Source organism: Vipera berus (assembly GCF_964194415.1).
Source record: "Vipera berus genome assembly, chromosome: 11".
NCBI classification, from domain to species: domain Eukaryota; kingdom Metazoa; phylum Chordata; class Lepidosauria; order Squamata; family Viperidae; genus Vipera; species Vipera berus.
The window spans coordinates 9,597,710-9,625,658 of record NC_138214.1 but is presented as its reverse complement, the minus strand read 5'-3'; the positions used below and the strand labels follow the sequence as shown (position 1 = coordinate 9,625,658).

The 27,949-nt window shown below is 44.6% G+C and overlaps 2 protein-coding genes across 2 annotated transcripts; both read left to right on the top strand.

Moving 5' to 3' along the window:
* The first annotated feature begins 72 nt into the window (after positions 1-72).
* Positions 73-8,135, top strand: LOC308673218 (lys-63-specific deubiquitinase BRCC36). Its single transcript, XM_081336742.1, has 8 exons — positions 73-320; positions 1,748-1,868; positions 2,231-2,317; positions 3,145-3,233; positions 4,247-4,302; positions 6,009-6,140; positions 6,896-6,939; positions 7,205-8,135. Exons 1-8 carry the CDS (start codon positions 216-218, stop codon positions 7,354-7,356), a joined length of 786 nt encoding a protein of 261 aa, XP_081192868.1. The 5' UTR covers positions 73-215; the 3' UTR covers positions 7,357-8,135.
* Positions 8,136-12,683: 4,548 nt separating this feature from the next.
* Positions 12,684-22,648, top strand: LOC308673163 (transmembrane protein 47-like). Its single transcript, XM_081336643.1, has 3 exons — positions 12,684-12,997; positions 21,646-21,786; positions 21,887-22,648. Exons 1-3 carry the CDS (start codon positions 12,796-12,798, stop codon positions 22,066-22,068), a joined length of 525 nt encoding a protein of 174 aa, XP_081192769.1. The 5' UTR covers positions 12,684-12,795; the 3' UTR covers positions 22,069-22,648.
* Positions 22,649-27,949: the final 5,301 nt, after the last annotated feature.

The following is a 27,949-nucleotide window of genomic DNA, read 5'->3' as shown; positions in this document are numbered from 1 at the left end:
GGCGGAACCCACGAGCGCTTCAGCCGAGGCTCGGCCGGGCGCTTCCGCCGGGACGGACCGGAAGTCGGCGTTGTCTGGGCAACACGGGCCTAGGCGGAAGGGCTGCCGCACTCGAGCGCTGCGCGCCGGACCAGGCCGATGAACGGCTCCGCCGCTCGCCCGCCTCTCCTCCCGCCTTGACGGTCGCAGTCGGAGGAGGATTGAAGCCGGCCGGGATGGCGGTGCAGGCGGCGCACTTGGAGGCGGACGCCTTCCTGGTCTGCTTGAACCACGCGCTGAGCACCGAGAAGGAGGAAGTCATGGGGCTCTGCATCGGGGAGGTACGGCCGCTGGGCCGGGCAGCCCGAGCGGAGGGGGAGGCGGTCCTTCCCGCGCCGCCACGGGAGCCGGGCGGCAAGCAGAGGCGCAGAAGAGGCCGGGCGACGGGCTCGCCCGGCCGGGGCCGCGCAGGGCGGGGGCGAAGCCGGCCTTGGCCCGGATCTGGCGCCGAGAGGGAAGCCGACGTTTCTGGAGTTGCTTGCTCTTTAGTGCTTTGATTATTGTGTTTTATCCCGCCTTTAATCATGTTTAATTATAGGATATTTATTAAATAATATCGAATGTGTAATCTACTAGATATTTTAAGTATTAAAATAATGTTATACGTTTATATACACATACACGCACACACACACATATACATATGTATATGTACACACATGCACGTATACATACATATATACATATACATATACATATATACATATATATATACACACACACTGCTTTTTTTGTAAAAAAAAAAGTGCTGGAACTCACATCATACCACCCGCCTTGCCTACCCTACAAGGTTTCATCCAAAAAAGGTGCTGGAACTCCGTTCTGGGCGGTCTATGAGAAAAAAAGCCCTGTGTATACACACACACACACACACACACACACATTTTTATGCACATCTCCTATACTCCCCATAACAACCTTCCAGTCTCCCAAGGCTAGGCACCACCTGGCTATATTGTATAGCGAAGGCCAGGTTATATGACTGGTCTCTAATCATACTCTAAACGGTCTATCTGCACCATTACTTTTGCGAAAAAAGGAGAGTGGTGTGTTGCCATTGCAATTATATGCACTGCAATTATTCCGTCCACAGTCGAGCCCAAAATTTCTGTTGCTTAGTCAAACATTTATTAAGTGAATTGTGTCCCATTTTACGACCTTTCCTGCCACACTTGTTAAGTGAATCACTGCAGTTGTTAAATTAGTGACACAGGTGTTCAGTGAATCTGGCTTCCCCATTCGCTTTGCTTGTCAGAAGGTTGCAAAAGGGGATCACACACGATCCTGGGACACTGCAACAGTCATAAATGTGAGTCGGTTGCCAAGCTCCTGAATTTCATCACATGGCCATGGGGATGCTGCAATGATCGTAAGGAGGGGGGGGGAAATGGTCATAAGTCACTCTTTTCAGTGCCATTGTAACTTTGATCGGTGACTAAACAAACTTGTAAATTGACTGCATGTACTCACAAACTGAACAGAGTAGCTGCTCTAAGCTTGTGCAATGCATAACTGCAGGGACATGTCAGCATTTTTAAAAAGTGTCACAGAGAGGTGAGATGGAGGCAGATAAGATGATAGCTTATAGGGATCTCTTTACAGTAACCTGATGCAGAGGCTTAGTGTATCATGCAGATAGCAACGGTGAAATGTATCTTGTGTTGTATTGCCTGTCCATGATTTATTTTTCCTTCTTTGTTATCCTCAGGTTGATACAAGCCGAATTGTCCACATTCACTCTGTGATCATTCTGCGTAGGTCAGATAAAAGAAAAGATCGCGTGGAGATTTCTCCTGAGCAGCTCTCAGCTGCTTCAACAGAAGCAGAGATATCTTTTTACCAAATTTATAGATTAATGGTTGTTTCAAAGCAGATATATATACCGTATATATGCAATCTAGAAAAGAGACTTCCAGATAGGTAGTTTTAGTTAATTTCCTTTTCTGTACTGCAAGAGGAGTTTACACTGAAGTGTGTTTACTTTGATTATTATCAGTATTTGTTCCTAATGACTTTCCTTGCTTGTTTAAATGTGAGAAAAGCTTTATTGCAGGGATTTATTAAATTACTGTTTTGATGAGGCTGCAAAGAAATGTGATTTGGAACTGTTGAACCGCAGTATAAAAAAATATGCTTACTGTCGTACATATTTTTTCTGGTAGTTTTTTTGAAAACCCTTAACTAACACACAGATTGGCTGAATTAACAGGACGGCCCATGAGAGTTGTAGGCTGGTACCACTCTCATCCTCACATAACAGTGTGGCCATCACATGTAGGTAAGACACTCTGTCCTGTAGTTAAGAGTAAGGTTCTCAAACTGAGTAGGTAACCATTTTTCGGAAGGGTAAGATCGGACGCTTGAAATTATGTTCTTTCCCCCTCTTTCCCAAGACTATTTGAATGAGTAAAATGTTCTAGTGCTGACTTGGATAAGATTTGAAAGGAGTCACTTAAGCTGTTCTTTATGCTGTACTTGATAATTAGCTCTAATTAAATTAGCTGTACTTGGCTGGCAGAAAAAAATGCTGGCAGTTGGGACTGAATCTTTGACCTTCTGCTAAGCTGTGGCTCTCTGTCCAACCTGATTTGAGAAGAATGAAGTACAGAGATATTCCAGCGAAGCTAAACTGTGTGTAACTCTTCTACGGTAATATGCATGTGTTGATCCAGCACTGATTCTCACGTGTAGCAAAGTAGTAGTGTATTTTCACCTATTTGGAAAGTTTACTTTATGGAACCCTTATCTAGAATTGATTGTATTGTCTTTTGGGAAGTGAGGAATATAACTGCTTTAAATGCACTTGGAATCAAGTGTTTTTCAAGATATTGAGGCTAGGATTGCAAGCAAACAAGCAACTGATTTCTAGGACTCTGTCGTTACAGTCCTCTTGCTTTCACTAGTAGCTTTTAATGCTCCCCTTGATTTTGACTTTCAAAAGTCCTCTATTTGAATAGCGTCTTTCCTGAAGCTTTCTGCTGTTTCTGGAAAAAAGGAACATTTCTTTGACTCGATCATCTGGGTGCTGATAGTCCCCTGACTGCTATTTCTGTGCAGGAGAGATGTTTGAAATCTCATACCTTGTTTGTTGTTGATTTTCTACAGATGTGCGCACACAAGCAATGTATCAGATGATGGACCAAGGCTTTGTGGGGCTCATCTTCTCTTGTTTCATTGAAGATAAAAATACAAAGGTAAATAGAACACAAATAAATGGCATGTGGTCCTCTGATAGGACAGGTATCTTGTTGTCCGACCTCATTCTGGAATAAGTATTTTGCTCTGTTTCTAGTCAGCCTAGCCGGAAGCTGTTAAAATGTAATGACACTCCTGTGCTTTTAATTTCAGCATGATTTGCAAGAGGATTGCTTTTAAAATTGGGTTAAAAAGTAGATCCTCCGGATATATTTTCTTTTTCTTTCCATGCATGATGTTGCCATCCTGATATGTAAATTGGGTGGGTCAGTGACTCAGTACAAAATTATAAAGTTTAAAAAGTACATGAGCTCAGCTAAACAGGATGGTAACTTTGCAACAATCTGTTCAACTGTCTGGCTTCCCCCCCCCCCCCCTCAAAGCATATGTCTAGATATTCAGGGTTCCTAGAAAAAAACAAAATTGCTTGTGTAATTTAGCTGTGGATTTCAAAAATGATTGATAAATCATGGAAGACACTATAAAGATGCCTTGAGATAAGATAATGTTTCCTCAGGTGAATCTCTTGAATACTTCGTTGAAGGTTGAAATTAATGTCTCTGAGCTTCACTGTGCCCATGGATGAAATTGGTGAACGCTGATGAAAGTTTGTCCGTGAATTTAATCTGTTTCTAGTAGATACAACTGAACATTAGGAAAGAAACAAATGACAGGAGACCTTTGGTTCAAACTAAACAGAGTGTGGAATATGTGGTCACATCTCAACTATCTGGTTTCATTCTGGCTAGAAAGCAGCGAGATGAATATCTGATCAGAGTGCAGATTGAGTATTATGACACTAAACTCTTATTTGATAATAACGTGTCCCTCAACAATTTTTCCTCCTTGTACTCCCAGAAAATAGTTTTTTGTCAGTAGTGGAAAACTGGATTGGGTGGATTTGAAGCAAGCACACTGTTTGTATGGGGGGGGGGAGAATGTGTGTGTGTGTGGAGAGACTCACTAACATAACTTCACACCATCAACTATTATTATCTTTCATTTGACACAGACCGGCCGGGTCTTGTATACCTGTTTCCAGTCCATTCAAGCCCAGAAGAGCTCTGAGTAAGGATTTTGCTGAATGTCAGTTCAGCAAACTTAAAACTTCTCTCACACTTTTCTTCCAATTTCAGTTTTAGTCATTCTCTCCAGTGTATGTAATTGTGTTGTCTCTATAGTAAACTATGTGAAAAGAAAAGAAATCTCATACGCTTTACCTAAAAGATGTTCTTTACAATGTTCTACTTTGCCAGTTACTGATCACCTTTATTCAATTCCTTGTGTGTACGATCACACTTGGCCAATAAAGAATTCTGTTCTGTCCTAATCTTCATATCTCTATTCTACTCTACTCTACTCTACTCTACTCTACTCTACTCTACTCTACTCTATTCTTCATTTCTCCTAATTCTATTCTATTCTATTCTATTCTATTCTATTCTATTCTATTCTATTCTATTCTATTCTATTCTATTCTATTCTATTCTATTCTATTCTATTTCCTGTTTCTGTTATTCTATTCTATTCTATTCCTATTCTATATTCTATATTCTACTCTACTCTACTCTACTCTACTCTATTCTACTCTACTCTACTCTACTCTACTCTACTCTACTCTACTCTACTCTACTCTACTCTACTCTACTCTATTCTATTCTATTCTATTCTATTCTATTCCATTCCATTCCATTCCATTCCATTCCATATACCATATACCGTGTTCTATTCTATTCTATATTCTGTATTCTATCTGTCTCTGTGACAGCTTTTTTGCCCCACATTTTATATTATGAAGCAGAGTTGTAAAACAGTTGCAGTAAGATGATCTATTGTGCACACATACACAGACACATGGAATAAGTATCTTTTACTGACTTTGATAACTGTTTAAGATGCCTCCCTTTCTGTAGAACTATATATTGCCTTGAAGGGAGGATAGAAACAGGGCACATTGGTGCACCTTTTTCTTTTTTGTTTGAATTGTTTGGTGAAGAGGAAGTCTCTGGCAGAGGGTTGAGGGAGGGGAAAAGAAAGAGAGAGGGGAAAACAACAAAAGAAACGCAGAGGACAGAGGAGAAATGTAGCCCTACGTGGGCACCAGGAGAACGGAAAGCTGGGATGAAAGAAGGACGTTGTGGGTCAGAGACTTTAAGTTTTGCACTCTGGCTGTAAAAGACCAAATACAAAATCGATGGTGGGAGGAGAAAAGGAGAAAAATGCAAAGTCAGAAACAGTTCCTGTTTATACAAACCATGGAAGAGACACATTAGCTTAATAAGGAGCAGAATATTATTCTATTAGCTGAGCTGAAGGAGGGCCCAGCTTTTTGGCTCCCTCATTTCAACAAGGTGCAGCCGTCAGTGGGATCATCATGAACGTGCTATGTACTCACGTTCCCGCCAACAACGGTTAACAAACATGGTTTCTGACAGTTGTTCAGCGTGGAAAAGAAAATCTCGTCTATAACAAAGCAGACAGGCCTCTACATTCGCATAGGCCAGGGGTAGGCAGCCTCGACTCTTTTATGACTCGTGGACTTCAACTCCCAGAATTCCTGAGCCAGCACAGAGGTTGCCTACCCCTGGCATAGGCAGTGCGTATGCAGAAGTAGGACACCTTCTTCCATCTGAGTCTCCTCTACCAAGCTCTTGCCCAGGACCAGCAAATAGGAAAAGACAGTTACCCAAATGGCCTTTAGAAAGCATATGGTATGCCCCCCCCACACACACTAAATTGTGTTTGTGTGATGCGTACACATTTTCCTCTCTTAGGTACGAAAGGATTGAAATCCCTATCCACGTCGTCCCTCACAATACCATTGGGAAGGTTTGCCTGGAATCGGCTGTGGAACTGCCAAAAATCTTGTGTCAGGAGGAGCAGGATGCGTATAGGAAAATCCACAGGTGAGGTGAAATCCAGCTTCCTTGTTTGTGTAGGGCGATTCTCAGTCACCCAGGTCGTGGTTGTCCCCAAAAGGTGCTTTTTTCAAGAGGCACACTGGGCTTTCTTGGTTTTCCCTTGGAAGACGTTTCACTTCTCATCCGAAAAGCTGCTTCAGTTCTTGTCTTCAGAACTGAAGAAGAAGCTTCTTGAATGAGAAGCAAAACGTCATAGATAGATAGATAGATAGATAGATAGATAGATAGATAGATAGATAGATAGATAGATAGATAGATAGATAGATAGGGTCCATTTGCATCTTGAAAAAGCACCTTTGGGACAGCTTCGTTTTCCCCTTTCCTTTTTAAATCACCTGGGAAGGTTGGATAGTCTACACCAGGGGTGGGAAACCTTGGCTTTTTTATGACCCGTGGACTTCAACTCCCAGAATTCCTGAGCCAGCACGGCTCAGCTTGGAAACCTCTCCCTTTCCCCTCAGCATGGCTGGCTCAGGAACTCTGGGAGTTGAAGTCCACCAGTCATAAAAAGAGCCGAGGTTGCCTACCCCTGAACTAGGCCAGAAGGTAGGAAGACTTTAGACTCATTGTATCTGTTTCATTCTCTCTCTCTCTCTCTCTCTCTCTCTCTCTTCCTTTCCCTTTCCCTCCTTCTCCCTTACGAGTCCCTTCTAATTAGGCTGAAAACATAGCTGTGATTTTTGAGGATTGCTGTCAGTGTTTCAGTCATGCGGTTGTGTCTTTTCTCTTCCCTTGTTTAGCCTCACCCATCTGGATTCCATAACCAAGATTCACAATGGCTCAGGTATGGTTTTCCACCTGCCCAGAGGTTTTTTTTTGGGGGGGGAGGGGTGTGCTGCTTCTCAAGACTCAAAGAGAAGCAATTGGGCTTCCAGGTCCTTAAACATCTGCCAGCTGTTTACGGTGTAACTAGTGAGGAGGAGCTAACAGTATTTAATACCAAGAGGTGGCATGGTCCATATTGAATGGGGCTGAAAGTTCCACAGGCCTATCTTTTGACACTCCTACATGTTCAAAGCTGCTCCCCCCCCACCTTCTTTCCTTGCCAGTCTTCACGAAGAACCTCTGCAGCCAGATGTCGGCCATCAGCGGTCCCTTGCTGCAGTGGCTGGAGGACCGTTTGGAGCAGAACAAGCAACGGATGCACGAACTGCAGAGGGAGAAAGAAGAGCTCTTAGAGGAACTCGCTGCCTTGGAGTGAAGAAGGCAAAGGCTTCAGCCCCATCCTGTCTTGCTGCTGCTTCTCCTGTCCTTTCCTTCCATCTTGACTGCTAGAGAATGCCAAGGCCCCTCTGCTCAATGGCATCCCAGGGCAGTGAGGATTCTGTTGAGCAGGACAGCAGATACCGCAGAAGAAGGAAGGAAAAAAAACCTTTTTTTTTACATGGTGGACTTCATTTCCCCTCCCCTTTCTTTAACATAACAGGTCTTGAAGTTGTCAAGGTCAGAGAATATAAGCACAGCAGCCATTGTCCTTATTGCATTTGGTAGCAACTAATTCTTGATTTATCTCGGGATGCACCGTTCTGGTGAGTCTTCGGAGACACGCGTTCATTCTTTTGCCTCGTTCTTGTTTCTATCATGTTTCTGTCTGCAGATCAAGGATTTTGCACGTCTTTCTCTTTTCAAATGGAATAGTCAAACAATTCGATTCCTTCTGAATGTTGTCCCCTTGCAGCTCCATTCCATATAAAGGAAAAAAAAGGCAAAAAAATGCAGGCGAGTCAGTGAATCTAACTGACTTTGTAACCCAAGTTTCATTTTTAATAAACCTTTGAAAACCTCAACTGGACAAAACCATGCTAGATTTTCTTTCCAGGACATTCTATAATTGGAAGATCTCAAGGGAGCAAAATGAGTTGATTATGAGAAAAAACTTTCCAGTTTTCAGACGGAAAGGGAAAAAGTGAAGAATCTGTATAGTCAAAACTGCTCAATCTGTTTGTTGCTAGTATCCAATAAAGGTAAAGGTAAAGGTTCCCCTGCACATGTGTGCTAGTCGTTTCCGAATCTAGGGTGCGGTGCTCCGTTTCAAAGCCGAAGAGCCAGCGCTTGTCCGAGGACGTCTCCGTGGTCATGTGGCCGGCATGACTAGACGCCAAAGGCACACGGAACGCTGTTACCTTCCCACCGGAGTGGTCCCTATTTTTCTACTTGCATTTTTACGTGCTTTCGAACTGCTAGGCTGGCAGAAGCTGGGACGAGTAACAGGCGCTTACTTTGTTACGCGGCACTTGGGATTCGACCCGCCAAACTGCCGACCTGATCGACAAGCTCAGCGTCCTAACCCAGCAGTGTACAAATAACCTTTTTTCCAGTCTTCCGCTAGTTTCCGCCTGCAATATCTGGAGATGGTGTTACCATCTCATGCCACATGGCTTGATTCCATCTCTATACATCTCTTTCAGGGTCTCTCAGCTAAACTATCTTAATATATTTTATACTGTACCTGGCAAAAATCAATACTGCACCCATGTGACTCTTCCTTTTAATTGAAGTGATTAAACAAATCAGAAAGACCCCTGTCCTTGGCTTGTGTAAGGTTTAAACTGGGATCCCTTGTTTTTTCCCTTAGCAAGCCAAAATTGAGAGTACAGACAAACCATGCGCTGAAAACCTTCCTTATTAGAACAATAGGATCAATGAATCTTGTTTGGCCATAATGCTATGGACAGAGAGAAACCCCGCGTATTAGGTTTATGAGCCCCGACAAGAAACAAAAATGAGTTTATAACATCTGAATTGGTGCATTGGTAGTCACTTGGTGGGATTAGTGTTGGCCACTAGACAAATGCTGCTATTCTGATCAATGCACGGACGTTGACGGTTTCAGAGGATGCCAAACATGGGAGACCAGGAGTCAGCAGAAGGCTGCCTGTGTCTTTTTGTCGCTTGCCTTCAGACTGAAAATCTTCGATGCCTCCCTTTTGGCAGTAGCATTCTCCCATTTCATCCCACAACCTGCCGGTGCTGCAGAATGCTCAGCCTTGAAATCCCCTTGCCAGTGGTCTAAGCAACTGCTTTCATCTCCACACACACCCCCACTCCCCTCCTTGATGAGGATCAGAGCCTGGCCTTGAACTGAAGGGCCCCCGAAGTGTCTCAAAAGAGCGGCTGCAGCTGCAAATTCTCACCGCGCTCTTCTCTTAACAAAGCAGCCGTGTTGTGCGGGAGCCCCTATCAGCCATTATCCCAGACAAAGCAAATCCGGCCCTAACTGGGTTTCCATCTTGCCCTTATCTCTTGTTTTAACTTACAAGACCAATGCAGCAACTTTAGCCCTGCTGCCTACCGCCTAAAGGATTCCTTTCCGGGAGGTTACGATTCTACTATGGTCCTTATCTCCAGGGGACTGGTGTGTCCCCCCTCCTTTTTTTGTGGTCTTTTGCCTGATGCGGTTGTCAAGGAAGCAGCTTCATTAAGAGATGGAGGAAGACAAGTGGCATTTCAGGGTGTTTTTCATGGCTGCGAACCTGAAGGTGCGGCCGGTCAGGGGTTAATCTGCCTGCAAAATTCAGCAGACGCTTCAGCCAAGACCTGCTTCATAAAATGGCACAAACTTGACCAAATGTTGAAGAAAACAGAAGCTGCATTTCGTTCCCAGCTATACGGGGAGTCCTCAACTTACAGGCGTGGTTGAACCCAAACTTTATGTCGCTAAGCGAGACAGTTGCTACGAGTGACCTTCCCCCCCCCCCCGTTTTACAACCTCTCTTGCCACCGTTGTTAAGCGGATCACTGCAGTTGTTACTAACATGGTTAAGTGAATCTGGCTTCTCCTTTGGCTTTCCTTGTCAGAAGGGGATCATGTGACCCCTGGGACACTGCGACCGTCATAAATACGAGTCAGTTGCCAAGCGTCTGAATTTTGATCATGCGATCACGGGGATAGCCGCAACGGTCATCGGTGTGAAAAACGGTCACCAGCCGCTTTTTTCCAGTGCCGTTGTAACTGCACAGTCTTTTAAGTGAACCGTTGTAAATCGAGGACTACCTGTATTGTAACATCCGCAGGTCTGGTTGAGGCTACAAATCGGCTTGTCCAATTTTCGCCAGACTCTCTTATCAATATGCAGAAGCGCTCTTGAACATACCTTTGGGGGTTAACTCCATTGCAACGGTGATACTATAAGCTACAAGCGATGCTGCAAAATGCCAACGGAGCAGGAAAAACAAACCCACGTTTTTGTACACGTCCCATTTATTATTGCTAAGCACATTTGATTTGTGCTTAGATTGTAAGCCGCCCTGAGTCTTCGGAGAAGGGCGGGATATAAATGGGATTAAAATAAAAATAAAAACATAAATTATTGCCGAGTTTATTTCACCAGTTTTTCCCGAGCTAAATCTCTCCCTTCGCTCACTGGCTGGTGCCCCTTGTGTGCCTCGACAAAAATGCAAACAATTGAATTTGCTATTCCTGCCTTTACTGGAACAATCAGTCCTGGAGGCACCTTTTTTTTTTTTTTGGCCAACAAGTTCTGTTAGCATAAACTAGAAGAGGAACTCTTTATTTTCCCCCACACATGCCACTGGCATCGGCTGGCAGGGTGCAAGAGGCTTTTGAAATTCCATTTGTTTCCTCAGCCTTCCTGGATAATGTTTACAGCCGGCTGGCTGAGTTCATGGCAGCTGGCCGGCCTATTTATAAATTCCCCGGGAGGTGGAGGGAAATGTGATTCACGAGCATAAAAGCACCAGGCTGGACAAAAGGGTGCATTCCTCCCTCGTGATACAAAGCTTACACCTGTCATTTCTGAACATTAGAGGGGGTGGGGGCCGCGAGAACCACAGGATCAGTGGACCCTTTATTAATCGCCTCTTGCTGTTTGGCCCTTTAAAAAAAAAGTTTTTAAAACTTTGAAAGTTTCAATCAGGTTGTCCATCCACAGAAAAAAAATGAGCTATCAAGAGTCCTAACGCTAATACGAGCTTTGTAAAAAGGTCCACCCGTTGTCTTCCTTTTAAATTAGTGTGTCTCTTTTCTCTGGAACGGATGGAGTTTGAAAACACAGCTATGTCCCCCTTTTGTTCTTTAACCACTTTACAATTCAGTTACCTAAATCGCCATCCGATGTTTCTAGCTTTGGGGTGCAATGGTTTTCCAAGTAAGGAGAAGTGTTATTGTGCGTTTGGAAAAGTTGATCCAGCTCATTCTGCAATATTTGAGTCTGAATATCTGGGCTAAAGTCCTGTTCAAGGGGTCCCCTTGCTCCGGAAGATTATCCAGTCTTTATTTTGTCCTGCTGGTTTGCATTCAGATCATGTCTTCTGTGGGTAAACTGTTCGTCCCCAGTAGACAAGAGAAGAATGTAACCACAGGGGAGCTGGATTAGACCACGGACCAAAAGTTCCCACAGTGGCCAACCAGATGGTGGTTTCAAGTTGCCCTGTGTTTATTTTGTACACAATTTAATTTTAATTGCACCACTACAGCCTGTGTAGTACGTGTTGTTGTCCTTTAACCTCTTCTGTTTTTTTCATTTTTAGTGGCCTCCGTCCCCACGACATCTTACATGTCAAAATAAACAAGCGAAGGCCAGACTTGTTTATTTAAAGCATTGACACTCTACCCTTACCTTAACTCATTTATTCCTTTGAAGCATTTATAGTCATATAGACATATATAGGCATATACATAGAATGAAGGCTATTGCTAAGCACATTGGTTTGTGCTTAAATTGTAAGCCGCCCTGAGTCTTCGGAGAAGGGCGGGATATAAATGGGATTAAAAGAAATAAATAAATAAAATAGTCCACCCGTTTATTCATTGGCTTAAAGCACTTCTATTCCACTTCTTTACATTAATTTATTCCTTGATTGAAAACACATTCGTTAAGTAAACATTCGTTTACTTAAGTCACTTCTATTCCACCTCTTCACTCCCATTCAATTCCTTTAAAGCATTTCCACGCCACCTTTCCCTGGGGGAAACTCCAGAAACCGCACCCCAGTCCCTCTCCTCAGCAACAACAGCCCTTTGAGGTAGGTTGGGCAGAGAAAGGGAAAGGAGGAAAGGGAGCTGGCCCAAAACCAGCCAGAGTGTTCCAGGATCAACTGGAGCCTTGATCTACTGGCTCCAGTCACTCCACCGCCCAACATCCACGCTTGCCAAGCCAGGAATCCTTCTGTGCCTTGGGGCAGGCTTGCCTCCTTCGCCGGCACGAAAAAAAAAGAAAACCTAGAAATCCTAAACAAAGAGACACAGAGACACAACAGGATCGCGTCGAGGGAGACCCCCACCTCTTGGCTAAAATGAGCCCAGCTCAGAAGCCCCCTCCCCACCCCCAGGTAGGGGGGTGCGCAGGGCCGTCTGACTCCGGCGCTCGTCCAGATTTCCTCCCCCCCGCCCCGCTCCCCCCTTCCCCAGCTCTAAAGCCAACCCCACCCGCCGGCGGGTCTCCCCAGTCCTGCTCGGGGGTCTCTAGGATCCGACGGCCGTCCTCCAAGGGGCTGGAAGGGGCGGACCCTGGGGCGGGCGGGACCCTCGCCTGGCCGGCTGCCGCGCGTCCCTTTGGCCAACTTCGCCGCTGGAGCCGCGCAAGGCGAGGCGCTTCTGGGCTTCGTTCCGTCGGTTCTTCTCCCTCTTTCTTACCCCGCGGCTGTCGGAGGTGGGGGTGGTGGGGGTCCTCCGGGCAGGATGTCGGGGACCGAGGAAGGCGGTTTGACGGTGCGCCCGTTCCAGCTGATCGCGCTGCTCTGCGCCTTCCTGGCGCTGGCTCTGGATGTGGCCGCGCTGCTGAGCCCGGCCTGGGTCACGTCGGAACGCTACTCGCTCTCCCTTTGGAAAGAGTGTCGGCAGCTCCTGGACGGCTGGCAGTGCTTCTCCACCTTCGGAAGCGGTAAGCGGGGTCCGGGAACAACGCGAGAGGGGGGTGGGAGGGGGGAGAGATCGGGGCTGCCGCTTGGAGAATGCGCGCACCCAAGTCCGGCTCGTCGGAAGCGCTCCGCTGCCTGCCGGGTTGCTTTAAGGTTAGGTGCAGCCTGGTCGTGGGCAGCAGCAAAGCCATACCAGGGCATGGCGTGTGAAAAAAACTTCGCTTCGTTAACGTTGATGGCGTTTTTATGGTCTTCCTTATTGTTCTAAGCATACAGGATAGGGGTCCCTTTAAAAAGCCAGACTAGGATTCATAACCAATTTGCTTAACCACAGCTATGTGACTTAAGCACAGTGGGTGAGATTCACACGTTGCTCCAGGTCATAAACCATAAGCTTGTAAACCACAATATCCAGATTCACCTCCCACACCAAGCCCTAAGCCAGGACAGCATGTGATGCTTTACAAGTATTCCTAGAATAGAATAGAATAGAATAGAATAGAATAGAATAGAATAGAATAGAATAGAATAGAATAGAATAGGGTAGGGTAGGGTAGGGTAGGGTAGGGTAGGGTAGGGTAGGGCAGGGCAGGGCAGGGCAGGGCAGGGCAGGGCAGGGCAGAGCAGAGCAGAGCAGTGTAGAAGAGAACAGAGAAATGAATAAGAGTGGAGTGGAGTGGAGTAGTGTAGTGTAGAGTAGAATAACTTTGTTGTCACTTTAAATTTACACTAATCAGCATACATTAAAATGATGGTTGTAAGTGCAAGGATTGGTTGTGACTTTTTTCACTGCCATAATAACTTCGAATGGTGGCTAAATGAATGGTTGTAGGTCAAGAACTACCTGTAGTTTGATCAGTGAATGATACTAAGGTCAGATCTACAGGTGCTGCAGAATCAATCAATAAACACATAAAATGGGCATACCTTTAGCTGCGTGAACATTTTAAGGTCAGAAAAGCATCCTAGTAGAAAAGTAACTAACAGCTGGAACAGAATCAATTCCATTTTTCCCTCCGGTTTATCTAGCAGGGGGTGATTCTGGAAGTGGGATTTCGACTGGTTTGCAACTTTTTCCCAAGATTTTATTTTATTTTTAAAGACAATGTCCAGTTACGCGCTTTTAGGACCAAGGGCATTGTTTGATATTTTTAGACTCTGGATCGAATAGGATTTCTATTCTACCTTTTTAATGGTAATTTTCATCCCTTCATTAACTTCCATATACAGTATTCCAGTTCCATTCTGGTTGGGGTTTTTCCTTTGGAGCATCTCCTCTTTATTTTCCTGGTTGATCCCCGGGGCCACTCCATTGCTACTAGGGTAGATAGAAACTCACTGGTTGCGGGATCTGCTCTTCACATCAATATGGGGGAATATTCTGTCTGTCTGTTCTGCTGCCATTAAAAGTGTGAAGTCTCCATCAGAGAGTAGGAGAAAATGAACCATCATCTGATCCAGGGCTCTTCAAACTTGGCCCTTTTATGACTTGTGGACTTCAACTCCCAGAATTCCACAGCCAGCATAAAAGGGCCACGTTTGAAGACTCCTGATCTGATCTAATGGGTTGGGTTCCAGACCTGAGTATTATAAGACCCCAGTTATCATTTTTATCTTTGGAAAGTGCACTAATTTTTCTTTAAGGTTGCACGTAATTCCTATATTTCCTCCAAAGACGTGTAGCCTTCCTCATTTCCCCTTCCAGACTGATCCTGGCAATAATCCGATAAGCTAGGCAAGAACCTTCCTTCTTCATGACTTTGTCCTCCAGGAAACCGGAGTTCTAAAGAGATATTTTATTCTTTGTGTGGAGTCAGTTCATCGCTGCTGATTCACTGATGTGTCACCCAACACATCTGGATAATCATGAGCTAGGCGAAATGGCCATGCCGTTGCCTTCATGTCTAGTTTGTGGACGTCCCATGACTAGAAGACACAAGATGCTGCTTGGGCTCTATATGTGACCCACCGAGGTCTCCTAGGGTCTTCTGCTTGTAGCTGAAAGGAAACTTTGCATATGGAAATGGTTTACCCCTGTTTGTCAGGATGTGAACTAAATAAGGGAGAACATCCTTTACAACAGGGGTCTTCAAACCTGGCCCTTTTATGACGTGTGGACTTCAATTCCCAGAACTCCTCAGCCAGGCACACTGGCTGAGGAATTCTGGGAGTTGAAGTCCACAAGTCATAAAAGGGCCAAGTTTGAAGACCCCTGCTTTACAAATTGAGAGCTTCCTAGATAGAAGAAACAAGATGGATGGAGATGGATCTTTGGTCTTATCCAACAGGGCTTTGGGGATAAAGGCCTGGTTCTTTGCGCTTGTTAACCATAACCATACTTCCTGAGAGTTGTTGACTAACCATCATTCAGGGGCTATGGTTTCCCACCCCATGAAAGCACTGTGTAGAAGAGAGAGGGGAAATAACCCCACTGTTTTAAAAGTAGTATTAATTTGGAGCTTAAAAAAAAGCTGGTTCTTTGGTTATAAAATTGTATATGCAGTCAGTTCAAAGAAGACACTCCAAAAATAGCCTCTGTGGATTTGGGGAAATTCAAGAGGTGCTTATTTGTTCCCTAGTTGTTCGCTGGAGTCAAAGGGACCTCAAGTGAAAAAGAAAGCTCTGCCAGGAATGGAAACAATTCTTGCTTTACAAGCTGTTAAACAAACTTCTGTTGCAAAACCATTTCCAAGGATGGTAACTAGTGATTCTTGGAACGCCGAATGTTTCTTCTTCCCTGTCCCGGATGAACTGCTTATACATTAAAAAAACAAATTCCGAGAAACTGGTGGGGACAGAAAGGCAAAGAAAACACGTAGCAGACATGTTTTGCCTCTCTGTTCTAAGGGTCTTCAAAGCAGCATCTGTTCACCCCTCCTTATCCCCTCTGTTTAATCCCAGACAAGGGCGAAATTGGTTGGAGACATCCCAGTCATGCAAAATTGGATCGGTTTGGCTTTGTTTTCAGAGATTATTTGAACCCAGCAATTGTGGTTCATAAGATGTGCTTTATAGCCTCGCAAGTTATGCAACCTCAAGCAGTTGTGGCTAATTCAGGAAATATGCTTAAACTGTCACTTAGCTGCTTCAGGTCAGGGGAAGAAAGACTGGATCAAGATGACCGAATAAAACATTTAAAGAAAGGTTGAACCCATCTGTCTCCATTTATAATTCACCCCTAGCCAGCTCTTCGAGGTCAATCCAACTTCCCTAGGCGGCTGGGTGACAAATTTGTGAATTGTCCAAAGAGCCTTCAGCGTTGTCCCCAGCACATTGCAGTTATCTAGCTTTACAAAGATACAACGATGATTGGCCATTGGGAACAATGTGGGTCTTTTCTCCAAAACACTTTGCTCCTGTTGCGACAACGTTGTCAGTGAAGCTCGGGCAGATTCGGGAGTTTGGGCCTTCAAAGTTGATCGTGGACTTTGAGATACTTTAACCTCGGTTGTGACACAGTTGTCCCACCTCGCGTTGTAACATTCTAGGCGACTTTTGGTGATCTTTGAAAAGCTAGGCAAGCTTCAGCTGGTGAGTTTGGAGGTGGGAGTGCCCCTATCTGTAAGTTAGAAAGTTGGAAACACATCTCAGAAGAAGATGACGGCAAGCCACACCCATGCTATTTTCAGAAAAAACTACACGCACAGCTTGCCTCCAGAAGCTGTGGGTGCTCCATCACTGGAGGTTTTCAAGAAGAGACCGGAGAGCCACTTGTCTGGAATTCTATAGGGCTCCTGCTTAAGCAGAGGGTTGGACTAGAAGACCTCCAAGGCCCCCTCCAACTCTGTTATTCTGCATGAATGTATGCAAGAATTAAGCTTGAGCGTTTGCTCTAACTAACATGCTCTTGTTTACTCTATTCCTTCACTACAAGATGTTGGTCTCCGTAACAACTCTCCAGTTCAAGTTTGTATAATAACAGTTTGAGCCAAAACCCACATGCAAACATCTTGAACAAGAGGACAAGGGTTGGCATTCCTGTCTATAAATCCTGCTTTCTTGGAAGAAAACCAGGAGATGTGGTCCAAGCAGTAGGGACTGCTCTAGGAGCCTGCTGCAAACTTTTATTTTTCTTTCTCAGCCCGCAGTCCAAGCGTGCAAATTTGAACGTGGGACGGAGGTCAGTGTGCCGATTTGTCTTGCATGGAGGCGGCTGTTGTTTAGACTTGCCGATGGGGAGCAACAGATGTGTAGATTGGCTACACTGCCCCCATCCCCACCCCGTGCTTAAACTGGTGATTTATCTGCAGTTCATTGGCTTCTCAAATCTTCTGCTAGCTCCTCTGGTGTTTGCAGCGAAGCACAGAAGACTTCTTATTTAAAGAAGGCAACAGCCGTTAGATAATGTTTCTCTCGGGGGTCCTTGGTGCTCCCTGAGCTGGGCTGTTTCCTTGCAGACGTTTCATTACCCAACTAGGTAACATCATCAATGCTGGAAGGGAATGAGGCTTGCATAGAGGAGGAGGAGGAGGAGGAGGAGGAGGAGGACTGTGGGTTCCTTGGTGCTCCCTGAGTTGGGTTGCTTCCTTGTGGACGTTTCATTACCCAACTAGGTAACATCATCAGTGTTACGTAAGGAATGGGGTTTACTTTCAGTTGATATTCTAACGGCTTGCCCTGTCAGTGTTGGTGGAAGTGGCCTTGGAGGTTGTTTGGTCGGGCTGCTTACTGTTGGCTTGTTTGGCAGTTCCTTGACTAGGGTGTTGTTTACTTGGTCTGATGAAGGAACCGCCAAACAAGCCAACATTACTGGTCTGATGAAGGAACTTTGCGTTAAAAGAAAACTTTATATAAGATTAAAGAACCTCAGAAGCATAAAAAGAAAAGCGGAAAAAAGAAAGAGAAAAGAATAAAAGAGAAACGAGAAATGAGAAAAGAAAATGAGAGAAAGAAAGCTAAGTTAAAGAAGTGAACTTTGCAACAATTGCAAACATAGAAATTACTGCTTCATCCTCCCAAATAACATATGATGTGGTTCCCTTCTTTTTCACAAACATACCGTTTCAATCAATAAATCCCAAAATCATCAGTTCACTTTTTATCGATTTTCAGCGAAAAGGGCTTCCAGTCTTTCATGAAAGTCACTTGTTCCAGCTGATGCTTTGACATCCTTCTCTGTGAGAACACGGAAGAGCAGGCAGAATGGTTTGAAAAACAGCCAAGGGACTGAAATGGGAAAGCCCGTTGACAGTGAGGAATAGGAATGTGCAAGGCTGCTCCTTCTTCCCTTGTTTTCTCACCTTGAATTTAAAACCAACAGGAGGTAAAGCCAGATTGAGATCTGAATTTCTCCATTTCCATGCCCTTACAGGAAGCGTCTGTTTAGACGAAGTCTTTTCCAGCCTGTCTCACTGCCTCTCCTTTCAGACAAAAGAGTCCCTGTTCTTTAACTCCCTTGCAAGCCAGTGACCGATTTTCTTCGTTTATTCCACAATTAGCAAGACTGACCCTTCCTATAAATCTTGGATTGGTTTGTGAGTGGTGTGTTCAGCCAGACATATGGTTGGTTGGCAGAGCCCCGAGACCACCACCTCCCCAGTTGAGAAGAGAAGAGAATCAATAGAATAACAGAGTTGGAAGGGACCTTGGAGGTCTTCTAGTCCAACCCCCTGCTTAGGCAGGAAACCCTATATCATTTCAGACAAATGGTTGTCCAATCTCTTCTTAAAAATGTCCCGTGTTGGAGTACCCACAATGTCTGGAGGCGGGTTGTTCCACTGTCCAATTGTTCTCACTGTTGGGAAGTTCCTCCTTAGTTCTAGGTTGCTTCTCTCTTTGGTTAGTTTCCATCTGTTGCTTCTTGTCCTGCCTTCAGGTGCTTTGGAGAATAGCTTGACTCCCTCTTCTTTGTGGCAGCCCCTGAGAGATTGGAAGACTGCTGTCCTGTCCCCCCTAGTCCTTCTCTTCATTAAACGAGACATACCCTATTCCAGCAACCGTTCTTCATATGTTTTGGCTTTCAGTCTCCTGATCATCTTTGTTGCTCTTCTCTGCCCTCTTTCTGGAATCTCAACATCTTTTTTACATCGTGGTGACCAAAACTGGATTCAGGATTCCAAGTGTGGCCTTACCAAGGCATTGTAAAGTGGTATTAACACTTCACGTGATCTTGATTCTATCCCTCTGTTAATGCAGCCTAGCACTGTGTTGGCCTTTTTGGCAGCTGCAGCACATTTGTTGGCTCATATTTAAGTGATTGTCCACTAGGACTCTGAGTTCCCTCTCACTACTGTGAGAACCGAAGGAACAGAATTGTTAGTTTTGAGGAACTCAGAGGTTCCCTGGAACTTTTAACACATTTTAAAAAGCAAAAGGTCCAGGTCTAAAAGTCCCGGGAATCTTTTCTTACTAGAAATGCTCTCCAGAGCTGATTCTAAGGGCAGGTCATTTGGCCTTATTGGGACCAGGGTAGGATGGGGATGGAGAGAATTCCACGTTAACATTGCACAGCTGACAGCTGCTTCCAAATTGTAGAACCAAGTGTCCCGTTCAGACAAGCCTGGTCCTGATTTTCAAAAGTGGGCATTAGGAAGTTGTGCTGGACAGAAAATTTGTAAACATGGTTAGATCTTTCCTCTATCCTCCCCTCCCGTCTCCTCTCTTCCCTTCCTCCATCCCTTCTTCCTTCTCTTCTCTTCTCTTCTCTTCTCTTCTCTTCTCTTCTCTTCTCCTCTTCTCTTCTCTTCTCTTCTCTTCTCTTCTCTTCTCTTCTCTTCTCTTCTCTTCTCTTCTCTTCTCTTCTCTTCTCTTCTCTTCTCTCCTCTCCTCTCCTCTCCTCTCCTCTCCTCTCCTCTCCTCTCCTTTCCTGAGCTTAAACTGTTTCTTGCATAATCTAGCTTCAGTTAAAAGACTGATGGTCAGAGCCAGGAAATCAGTCCTTTTGTTACAAAATGTGACCATGAAAGGGATAGTAATTCCAGATGGTTCCATTGGTGCATCACACATGTTGATCTAGAATCATTCACAGTCGATGATACTCTCTCACTTTCTCTGAGGCTGAGTTTGGAATTTAGATTCATTCCCCACACTTTCTGCCTCTCCTTTCTTCTTTGCCTTTGTCTTTTTTTCTCTCTCTCTCCTTTATTAACAATTCTTGAATTCTGGGCCCTGAGAGGTTTTTCAGGCCGGTCTTTTGCCTTAGTTCAAGGTCCGACTCAAATGAGGGGTAAATAGCAAATTTGAATCAGTTCAGATTCATGTTTGTACAGGATTTTGTCATCCAGGAAAGAATATTTGATTCATTCAAGAAGGTGTTTAGAAGCAGATGGGATCTCCAAGTCTCTGAACCTTGATAAAGGTCTTCAAGATTTGGTTCTGACAGAAAGACTTTCCAAGATGAGCTTTTTATCTCACCAGACAAAACTTGTAGGAAGAGATCTGAGGTACTGGTCTCTTCATTTTTATGGGGAATTGAATAAACTGGCTGTTTGTAGCCTGTGTGTGTGTGTGTGTGTGTGTGTGTGTGTGTGTGTGTGTGTGAGTTTCATGCTAAGGTATGTTATGGACATATCTGGGGATGTTGGCAAGATCTTCTCCAGGAAAAACAAAAACAAAGACATATTCTGGCATCCAGTTGCTTTATTGTATTAGAGCCTTGCCATTTGGTGGCATCACCTGAAACAACAGTTTTGTGTTGTTGTTTTTTTAAAAAGGCCCTCCAAGTAGCATTTGCTTCAAGCCCTTTCTTAAAGAAGAAAATATTTTTTTAAAAAAATATATGGGGGATGAAAAACTGAAATTATTTTTGGAGGTTCCGAATAGCTCAGTTTCCAAGAAAGGTGGTGAACAGCTTGCTGGGATGGAAAAGTAAAAGCAAGCGAATGGTTTCTCTGGAGGCTAAAACGTATGAAGAACAGTTGCAATTGGTTATGTCTGGTTTAATAGAAAGAAGGACTAGTGTGACATGGTAGCAGTGTTCCAATATTTGAGGGGTTGTCACAAAGAAGGCGGGGTGGGTGGGGTGTCAACCTATTTTCCAAAGTACCCGAAGGCAGGACAAGAAGCAAAGGATGGAAACTAATCGACGAGAGAAACAAACTAGAACTAAGGAGAAATTTCCTGACAAGTAAGAACTAATCTGGGACGCGGTGGCTCAGTGGGTTAGGACGCTGAGCTTGTCGATCAGAAGGTCGGCAGTTTGGCGGGTCGAATCCCGAGTGCCGCGTAGCAGAGTGAGCGCCTGTTACTCGTCCCAGCTTCTGCCAACCTAGCAGTTCGAAAGCACGTAAAAATGCAAGTAGAAAAATAGGGACCACTCCGGTGGGAAGGTAACAGCGTTCCGTGCGCCTTTGGCGTCTAGTCATGCCGGCCACATGACCACGGAGACGTCCTCGGACAAGCGCTGGCTCTTCGGCTTTCAAATGGAGATGAGCACTGCCCCCTAGAGTTGGAAACGACTAGCACACATGTGCGGGGGAACCTTTACCTTTACCTAAGAACTAATCAGTGGAACGCCTTACTTCTAGAAGTTGTGAGTGCTCCGACACTGGAGGTTTTAAAGAAGAGATTGGGCAGGCATTTTTCTGAAATGGTGTAGGGTCTTCTGCTTTTATATATATGAAAGCAAACTGAAAGAACCTAATTGCCCCGAATAACATTTGCCTACTATGGTTACTGACTGCGACTTAAGTTCTTCCTTCATTTGGCTTTTCTTCTGCCTTTTCTTTTGCAGACTGGCAAATCACCACTCTGGTGTTAATCCTGACAGCTGCCACCATCACTCTCCTGTCGTTCCTCATGTCTCTGATAGCCTTCTGCCTGGGGAACTATAAATACTATTATCGGATAGTGTCGTTTCTTCTCTTTGCGGCAGGTATGTCTCCCTTTTCCCTAGCCACCCGTTTGGGTAAAACTTTTTGCCCTGGCCAGTGGTTTTAACAGAACTTGTTTCTCCTATTGTTCCCTTGCTCCAGTGGTTCTCCAGATCTGCGCCTTGATTCTCTACCCCATCAAGTTCATCGACAGTAGCCCGTTGAGAAGCTACCATGAGTTCAACTGGGGATATGGCTTGGGTTGGGGTTCAGCCATCTTTATGCTGGGAGCAGCTATCCTTTACTGCCTACGCAACGATGCATATGAAGATGCTTACTACTAGGACAACTTGAAGGAAGGTCACTGGGTTATCAGATCTGGAAGGCCTGTTCAGTAAACAGAGAGCAACAGAAGGGGAAGGACGATGGGATTCATGGGGATTCTCGGCACACTCAATCTTTACGGATGGACCTATTGGACAGCCTCTTACCACCAAGAGGAGAAGACGCTAAAGGCCTTCAGCTGGACACTCTTCCATCATCGCCAGGACCCATCACTGCCAGCCAACCACGTTTCTCTCTGGCACAACCCGCTTAAGATCACTCGTGCATTTTTTTCTTTTTTTTAAAAAATATTTTTCTTTATTTTTATCTTCTGTGTATGAAAGGTTGTTTTTATTTTATTTATGAGAGGGCAGCTCCTACGGTGAAGAGCAGCTTGGTTTAGCTTTTATTGAGTGATATCTTGAACACAAAGAAGGGGAGTTGTCTGAATTGAAAGGGTTCTATAAATGCACTGATGGGCGCTAAATTTGTTTGATACCAAGAAGCCTGAAACACAGAAAATATAAGTTTATGGACTGCTGACGAATAAAACCATGGAAGAAATGAGATGGGTATCTTGCATACTTCTATGTAATGTGTGTGTGTGTGTGTGTGTGTGTGTGTGTGTGTGTGTGTGTACAGTATAAAAAATTTGGATTGTTAACAAAGAATTAAAGGGAGACTGATATAGCTAGTTTGGGCTGATACAGGCAAAAAATTTCACCCATATTTGTGTCGATGAGGTCCTTAAAACACTCAAGATATGTGTGTGTGTGTACACACAATATTATATATATTATATATATTGTGTGTATACAATATTACATATATACACAATATTATATATATATATATATATATATATATATATATATATATATATATATATATATATATATATATATATATATATATATATATATATATATGTATATGTATATATATAGCATCTCTACCTCTACCTATCCACCCATCCATCATCTATCTATCTATCTATCTATCTATCTATCTATCTATCTATCTATCTATCTATCTATCTATCTATCTATCTATCTATCTATCTATCTACCTACCTACCTACCTACCTTAGTATAGATCTTATCAAATCAGGATTCTCTACGGCAGTTGTTCTTAAACTATGGGTAATTATCCCAAAGAGGTAATTAGGGCATATTGTGGTGGTAATGGAGCAATTAAGGTGGAGTCCTTGGTGATCTCTGAACTTGGTTGGTTTCATGCAGACATTTCATCACCCAAACAGATAACATCATCTGCGGTTGTTTTTCATTGCCCAACTAAGTAACATCATCAATGTATTGCACTGATGATGTTATCCAACTGGTTCACAAAAATACCTGCAACCAGGTTCAAAGAACACCGAGGAATCCCTAGGCTACAAGTATTCTCTTCTGCTGGGGTGCGCTTTATAATTAATTGCTTGTTTCAGAGCCCTGCATCTAGTGTGGGACTGCCAGTGCCGGTGCCTCTTGTGGGGTTTTGTAGAGGTAATTAGTTATTCAAGGCCAGGGAAGTGGACCTTTGGGTCAAACAGTTTAAGAACCTCGGTTCTACTGTGCTGAAAAAAGCGGGTAAATCTCTCTCTGTGTGTCTCACTGTGCAGCACTGTCAAACGGAGAATCTTGTCCATTTTCTTTCCTCTCCACGTTTCTGGCTGCAAATGTGCAACAATCGCACCGCACACACCGACACATAACCATTCAGCTGGTAAAACAATGAACGGCTCCTAATGCAGCAGCCCCAGGGCCTTTTTCAAACATCTCTTTGTACATATCCATGTGTATGTTTGTATGTCTTTGGGTGTGTGTGTGTGTGAGTCTTTGCAACACGCTGACAAAAGAACGAACGTGTTGTGGTGTTTATATCCCATCCTCTCTACTGTTTTATCCTCCGAGAGCAAGCTGCTGACTCGAGAACATTGTAGGAGCCCCTGCACCGGTTTCTGTTTGGGCTGTCACGTGCAGTGGTGCTATTCGGCGGACACTTTGGGACTCACAAAACAGGCTGATGCTAAGCAGGTTGAGCAACTGGAGGTTGAAACATACCAAGGACGGTTACAGGAACTGGGCATGGCTAGTCTAGTGAAGAGAAGGACCAGGGGAGACGCAATAGAAGTGTTCCAATATTTGAGGGGCTGTCACAGAGAGGAGGGGGTCAACCTATTTTCCAAATCACCTGAAGGCCGGACAAGGAATAACAGATGGAAACTGATCAAGGAGAGATTCAACCTGGAAATAAGGAGAAATGTTCTGACAGTTGTTGGTGCTTCATCCCTGGAGGCTTTCAAGAAGAACTGCTCTGCCATCTGTCAGAAATGGTGTAGGGCAGTGATGGCGAACCTTTTAGAGACCGAGTGCCCAAACTGCAACCCAAAACCCACTTATGTATCGTTGGGTGCCGGGTGGGTGTGGCCCATCGGGTGGGCGTGGCCCATTGGGTGGGTGTGGCTGTGGTGGTAACGGCAGATTGGGTGTGACTAAAAAGTTCAATCAATCAATTACAACTTTGCGAGATCATTTTTTCCCCTGCAAGGAGTTGAAATTGATTGATTGAACCTTTGTTTTTGGCACACGGTGGCGGAGGCTTAAAGTGAAAAGGTTTTATAAAACCCAGCTGAAGGCCTAGGACTGGGGTGAGGGCGCGCGTGCCCAGAGAGGGCTCTGCGTGCCACCTGTGGCATGCTGTAAGTTTGCCACCACGGGTATAGGGTTTCCTGCCTGGGCAGAAGGTTGACCTAGATGACCTACAAGGTCCCTTCCAATTCTGTTATTCTATATAACCTCAGCAGGGTTGATTTGATCTAGTTTGTTACGATAGAAGACAATTTGTGTCTCAAGCTGGGAAACTCTGATCCACCCATCTCAAGTCTATTTTTGTTTAATTGATTTGTATCCCGCCTTTATTACTTTCACAAGTAACTCATAGCGGGGAACGTATCCTTCCTCCTCCTATTTTCCCCATAGCAACAACAACTCTGTGAGGCGGGGGGCTATGGGGGGCTGGGCTGAGAGAGAGAGGGACTGGCCCAAATTCACCCAGCTGACTTTCATGGCTAAGGTGAGACTAGAACTCACCGTCTCCAGCTTTCTACTGTGTGCCTTAACCACTAGACCAAACTGCCTCTATAAAATAAAGGTAAAGGTAAAGGTTCCCCTGCACATGCGTGCTAGTCGTTTCCGACTCTAGGGGCCGGTGCTCATCTCCGTTTCAAAGCCGAAGAGCCAGCGCTTGTCCGAGGACGTCTTCGTGGTCATGTGGCCAGCATGACTAGACGCCAAAGGCGCACGGAACGCTGTTACCTTCCCACCGTAGTGGTCCCTATTTTTCTACTTGCATTTTTGCGTGCTTTCGAACTGCTAGGTTGGCAGAAGCTGGGATGAGTAACAGGCGCTTACTCTGTTACACAGCACTCGGGATTCGACCCGCCAAACTGCTGACCTTCTGATCGACAAGCTCAGCGTCCTAACTGTCAGAATCCATTTATATCATATTCAAAATGTGTGTTTAAAACATTATTCCATGGATCCTGCCATCTCCCGAGGAGGAGGGAACGGATGTGTATTGAGCCGGTATTAGGCATTTCAAAGGAAAAGAGAAGCCTTTTGAACTGGGGGAACAAAAGGGTGGGGTTAGGGTAGGAGCATCTGGCTTGTGTCACGGAAGAGAGCAATAAACATAAAAGGTCCTAAGTTCCTTTTTCCCACGAGACGGATGATACGAGGTAAATGATGGGGGACTGACCAAATGGGATTAAGGGGGGGTTGAACCGGGAACTCTTTATAAGGGTTTAGTTTGTAGAACAATATTAAGTCCTGTCTTGTATTCCTACAACCATGCATGTCATAATAAAGATTTCTTTTGGACTAAGATTTGGCTCCAAGAGCTTCATCTTCCTAAGACGTGGTTTGGGGTGGGTCCTGACACCGCATCCCTTCCCTCTATAAAATACTTTACTGTAATTCTGTTGCTGCAGACGGGAGGCTTCCTGACCATTGCACCAGGACTCTGTAACAAAGGATGTGATTGTACCAAAGGAATGACTGAGGGTAAAATACTTTGCCTGAAAAAGTCCTCTTAAGAAAAACACACCGCCTTGCATCTCTGTATTTATGACGCAGCTTTGAGGAATGCAAGATTTGAACATTCTCACTGAATGAGTGCCCGAGTAATGATAGCGGTAGCTGAGCTGGAAGCTTCTGAAGAACTGCTTGTCTACTTTTATCTGATCCACTCAGGGAAATTTAAAAAAAAAAGGTGAATCTTTAGAAATCAAATCCAGCTTTTCTTTCCTGGCCTAATTTAGCTGTGAAACGTGTTTGGAAAATGAAGGACAGGGACGTTGCCTTAACAAGCTTCTTAAAACTCCTTGCAGGACAGAAATACGGCTCTGGGAAATCTGACCACATGGAGCTGGGAATGGTGGGTTTTTATACCTTCTTGGGCTCTTGTGTTTGGAGTTGTTCCTGTGGCATGAACTTTGACCTGAGGTTCAGTGTGCCTTTCTGGTGTTCTAATGTCCCTATTATGTCCCAAAGTTCGTATCCTGCTTCCCTGGGACTGTGGCTGATGACTTGTCCTGTGTTGGATTTTTGGGGTGAGGGGTTGTTGATTCTAGGGATCTTTGTCTTTCTAAACCCATCAGCTCTAAGCTTCCTGGCTCCAGTCTTTTTGACAGGATTATCACATCTGCATTTCTACAGACCTGGTTTCTGCTTGGGGCAGAGAGACATGGAGGGTGGGGGAAATGGGGGTTTCTGCCTTTTAAGATCTTCTCCATTATTCCTTTGGGGAAATATAATATTCTGCCTTTTTAAATATTCCCCAAAATATTTCTTTCTTGGGGTGGGGGCCCTGACTTCCTGCACAACTAGTTGCTAAGCTCAGATTCCCAGATTTCATGCTGGAAAGATCTGATGCTTTTCAGAAGCTTTTCTTCCCAGAAAATCTTAAACAGCTCCTTCTGATTTTTGTTTTCAGAGTTATTTACTCTCCAGCTCCAATATTTCTATACTGTAGAATCTACTAAAAGAAAGGAAGAAGTTCACGCAATGCTGCCATCATGTGGCTGAGCATCACCAATCAAACCATGTGACGAAGACATTCATGGAGGGTGAGAGAGCGATATAAACCCCACTCAAAGCAGGGTTTCTCAATCTTGACACTTTTAAGATGTGTGGACTTTGACTCCCAGAATTCCCCAGCCTCCCTCCTTCCTTCCTTCCTTCCTTCCTTCCTTCCTTCCTTCCTTCCTTCCTTCCTTCCTTCCTTCTGTGGGAAGAATCCAGAGAAAGAAATATTTTGGGAAATATTAAAAAGGGAGAATATATTTCCCCAAAGGATTTTAAAGGCAGAAGCCAACCCAAACACCCACCCCCCACCCCCCACCCCAAGTCTCTTTGCCTGTTGCTCAGGACAGCTTATCAACCCTCAATCAGAAAGTCAAAGGCACACATCTTTCGATGTTTGCATTTTGTAACTTTATCTTGGTGTGGCTGTGATTGCCTGGAAAACAATCAAATGCTCTATTTGCTTCTTTGGGAGGATATATAAGATAAGGTTGGATGGAGAGGAGCCACGCTGGATTATGGTAACACAAAATCAGGAATTAGGTACCAGTCTTTCTGACCTTGTGTGTGTGTGTGTGTGTGTGTGTGTGTGTTTGTGCCTTTGAACCAGTTTAAATTTCTGGTAACCGCCTGGATGAGATTTCAGAAGTGGTTTGGCAATGCCTCTTTCTTAGGGCTGAGATAGAGTCTGCCCCAAGGTCACCAAGTGAGGCTTTGTAATAAAGCACAACTAAAACACCGCTGGCACCAAACCAGCTTCCCAGTAACCCGCTTCGGCCAGAGCGACTATCCCAAAGCCAGCTGGCTGACCTTGGGC

Bases quoted from the DNA above. Each gene is read 5' to 3' on its own strand.
- LOC308673218 (XM_081336742.1), top strand. From the start codon at position 216: ATGGCGGTGCAGGCGGCGCACTTGGAGGCGGACGCCTTCCTGGTCTGC. The intron at 321-1,747 runs GTACGGCCGCTG...TGTTATCCTCAG, and splicing joins TGGGGCTCTGCATCGGGGAG to GTTGATACAAGCCGAATTGT. The intron at 3,234-4,246 runs GTAAATAGAACA...CATTTGACACAG, and splicing joins TTGAAGATAAAAATACAAAG to ACCGGCCGGGTCTTGTATAC.
- LOC308673163 (XM_081336643.1), top strand. From the start codon at position 12,796: ATGTCGGGGACCGAGGAAGGCGGTTTGACGGTGCGCCCGTTCCAGCTG. The intron at 12,998-21,645 runs GTAAGCGGGGTC...TTTCTTTTGCAG, and splicing joins CTTCTCCACCTTCGGAAGCG to ACTGGCAAATCACCACTCTG. The intron at 21,787-21,886 runs GTATGTCTCCCT...CCCTTGCTCCAG, and splicing joins GTTTCTTCTCTTTGCGGCAG to TGGTTCTCCAGATCTGCGCC.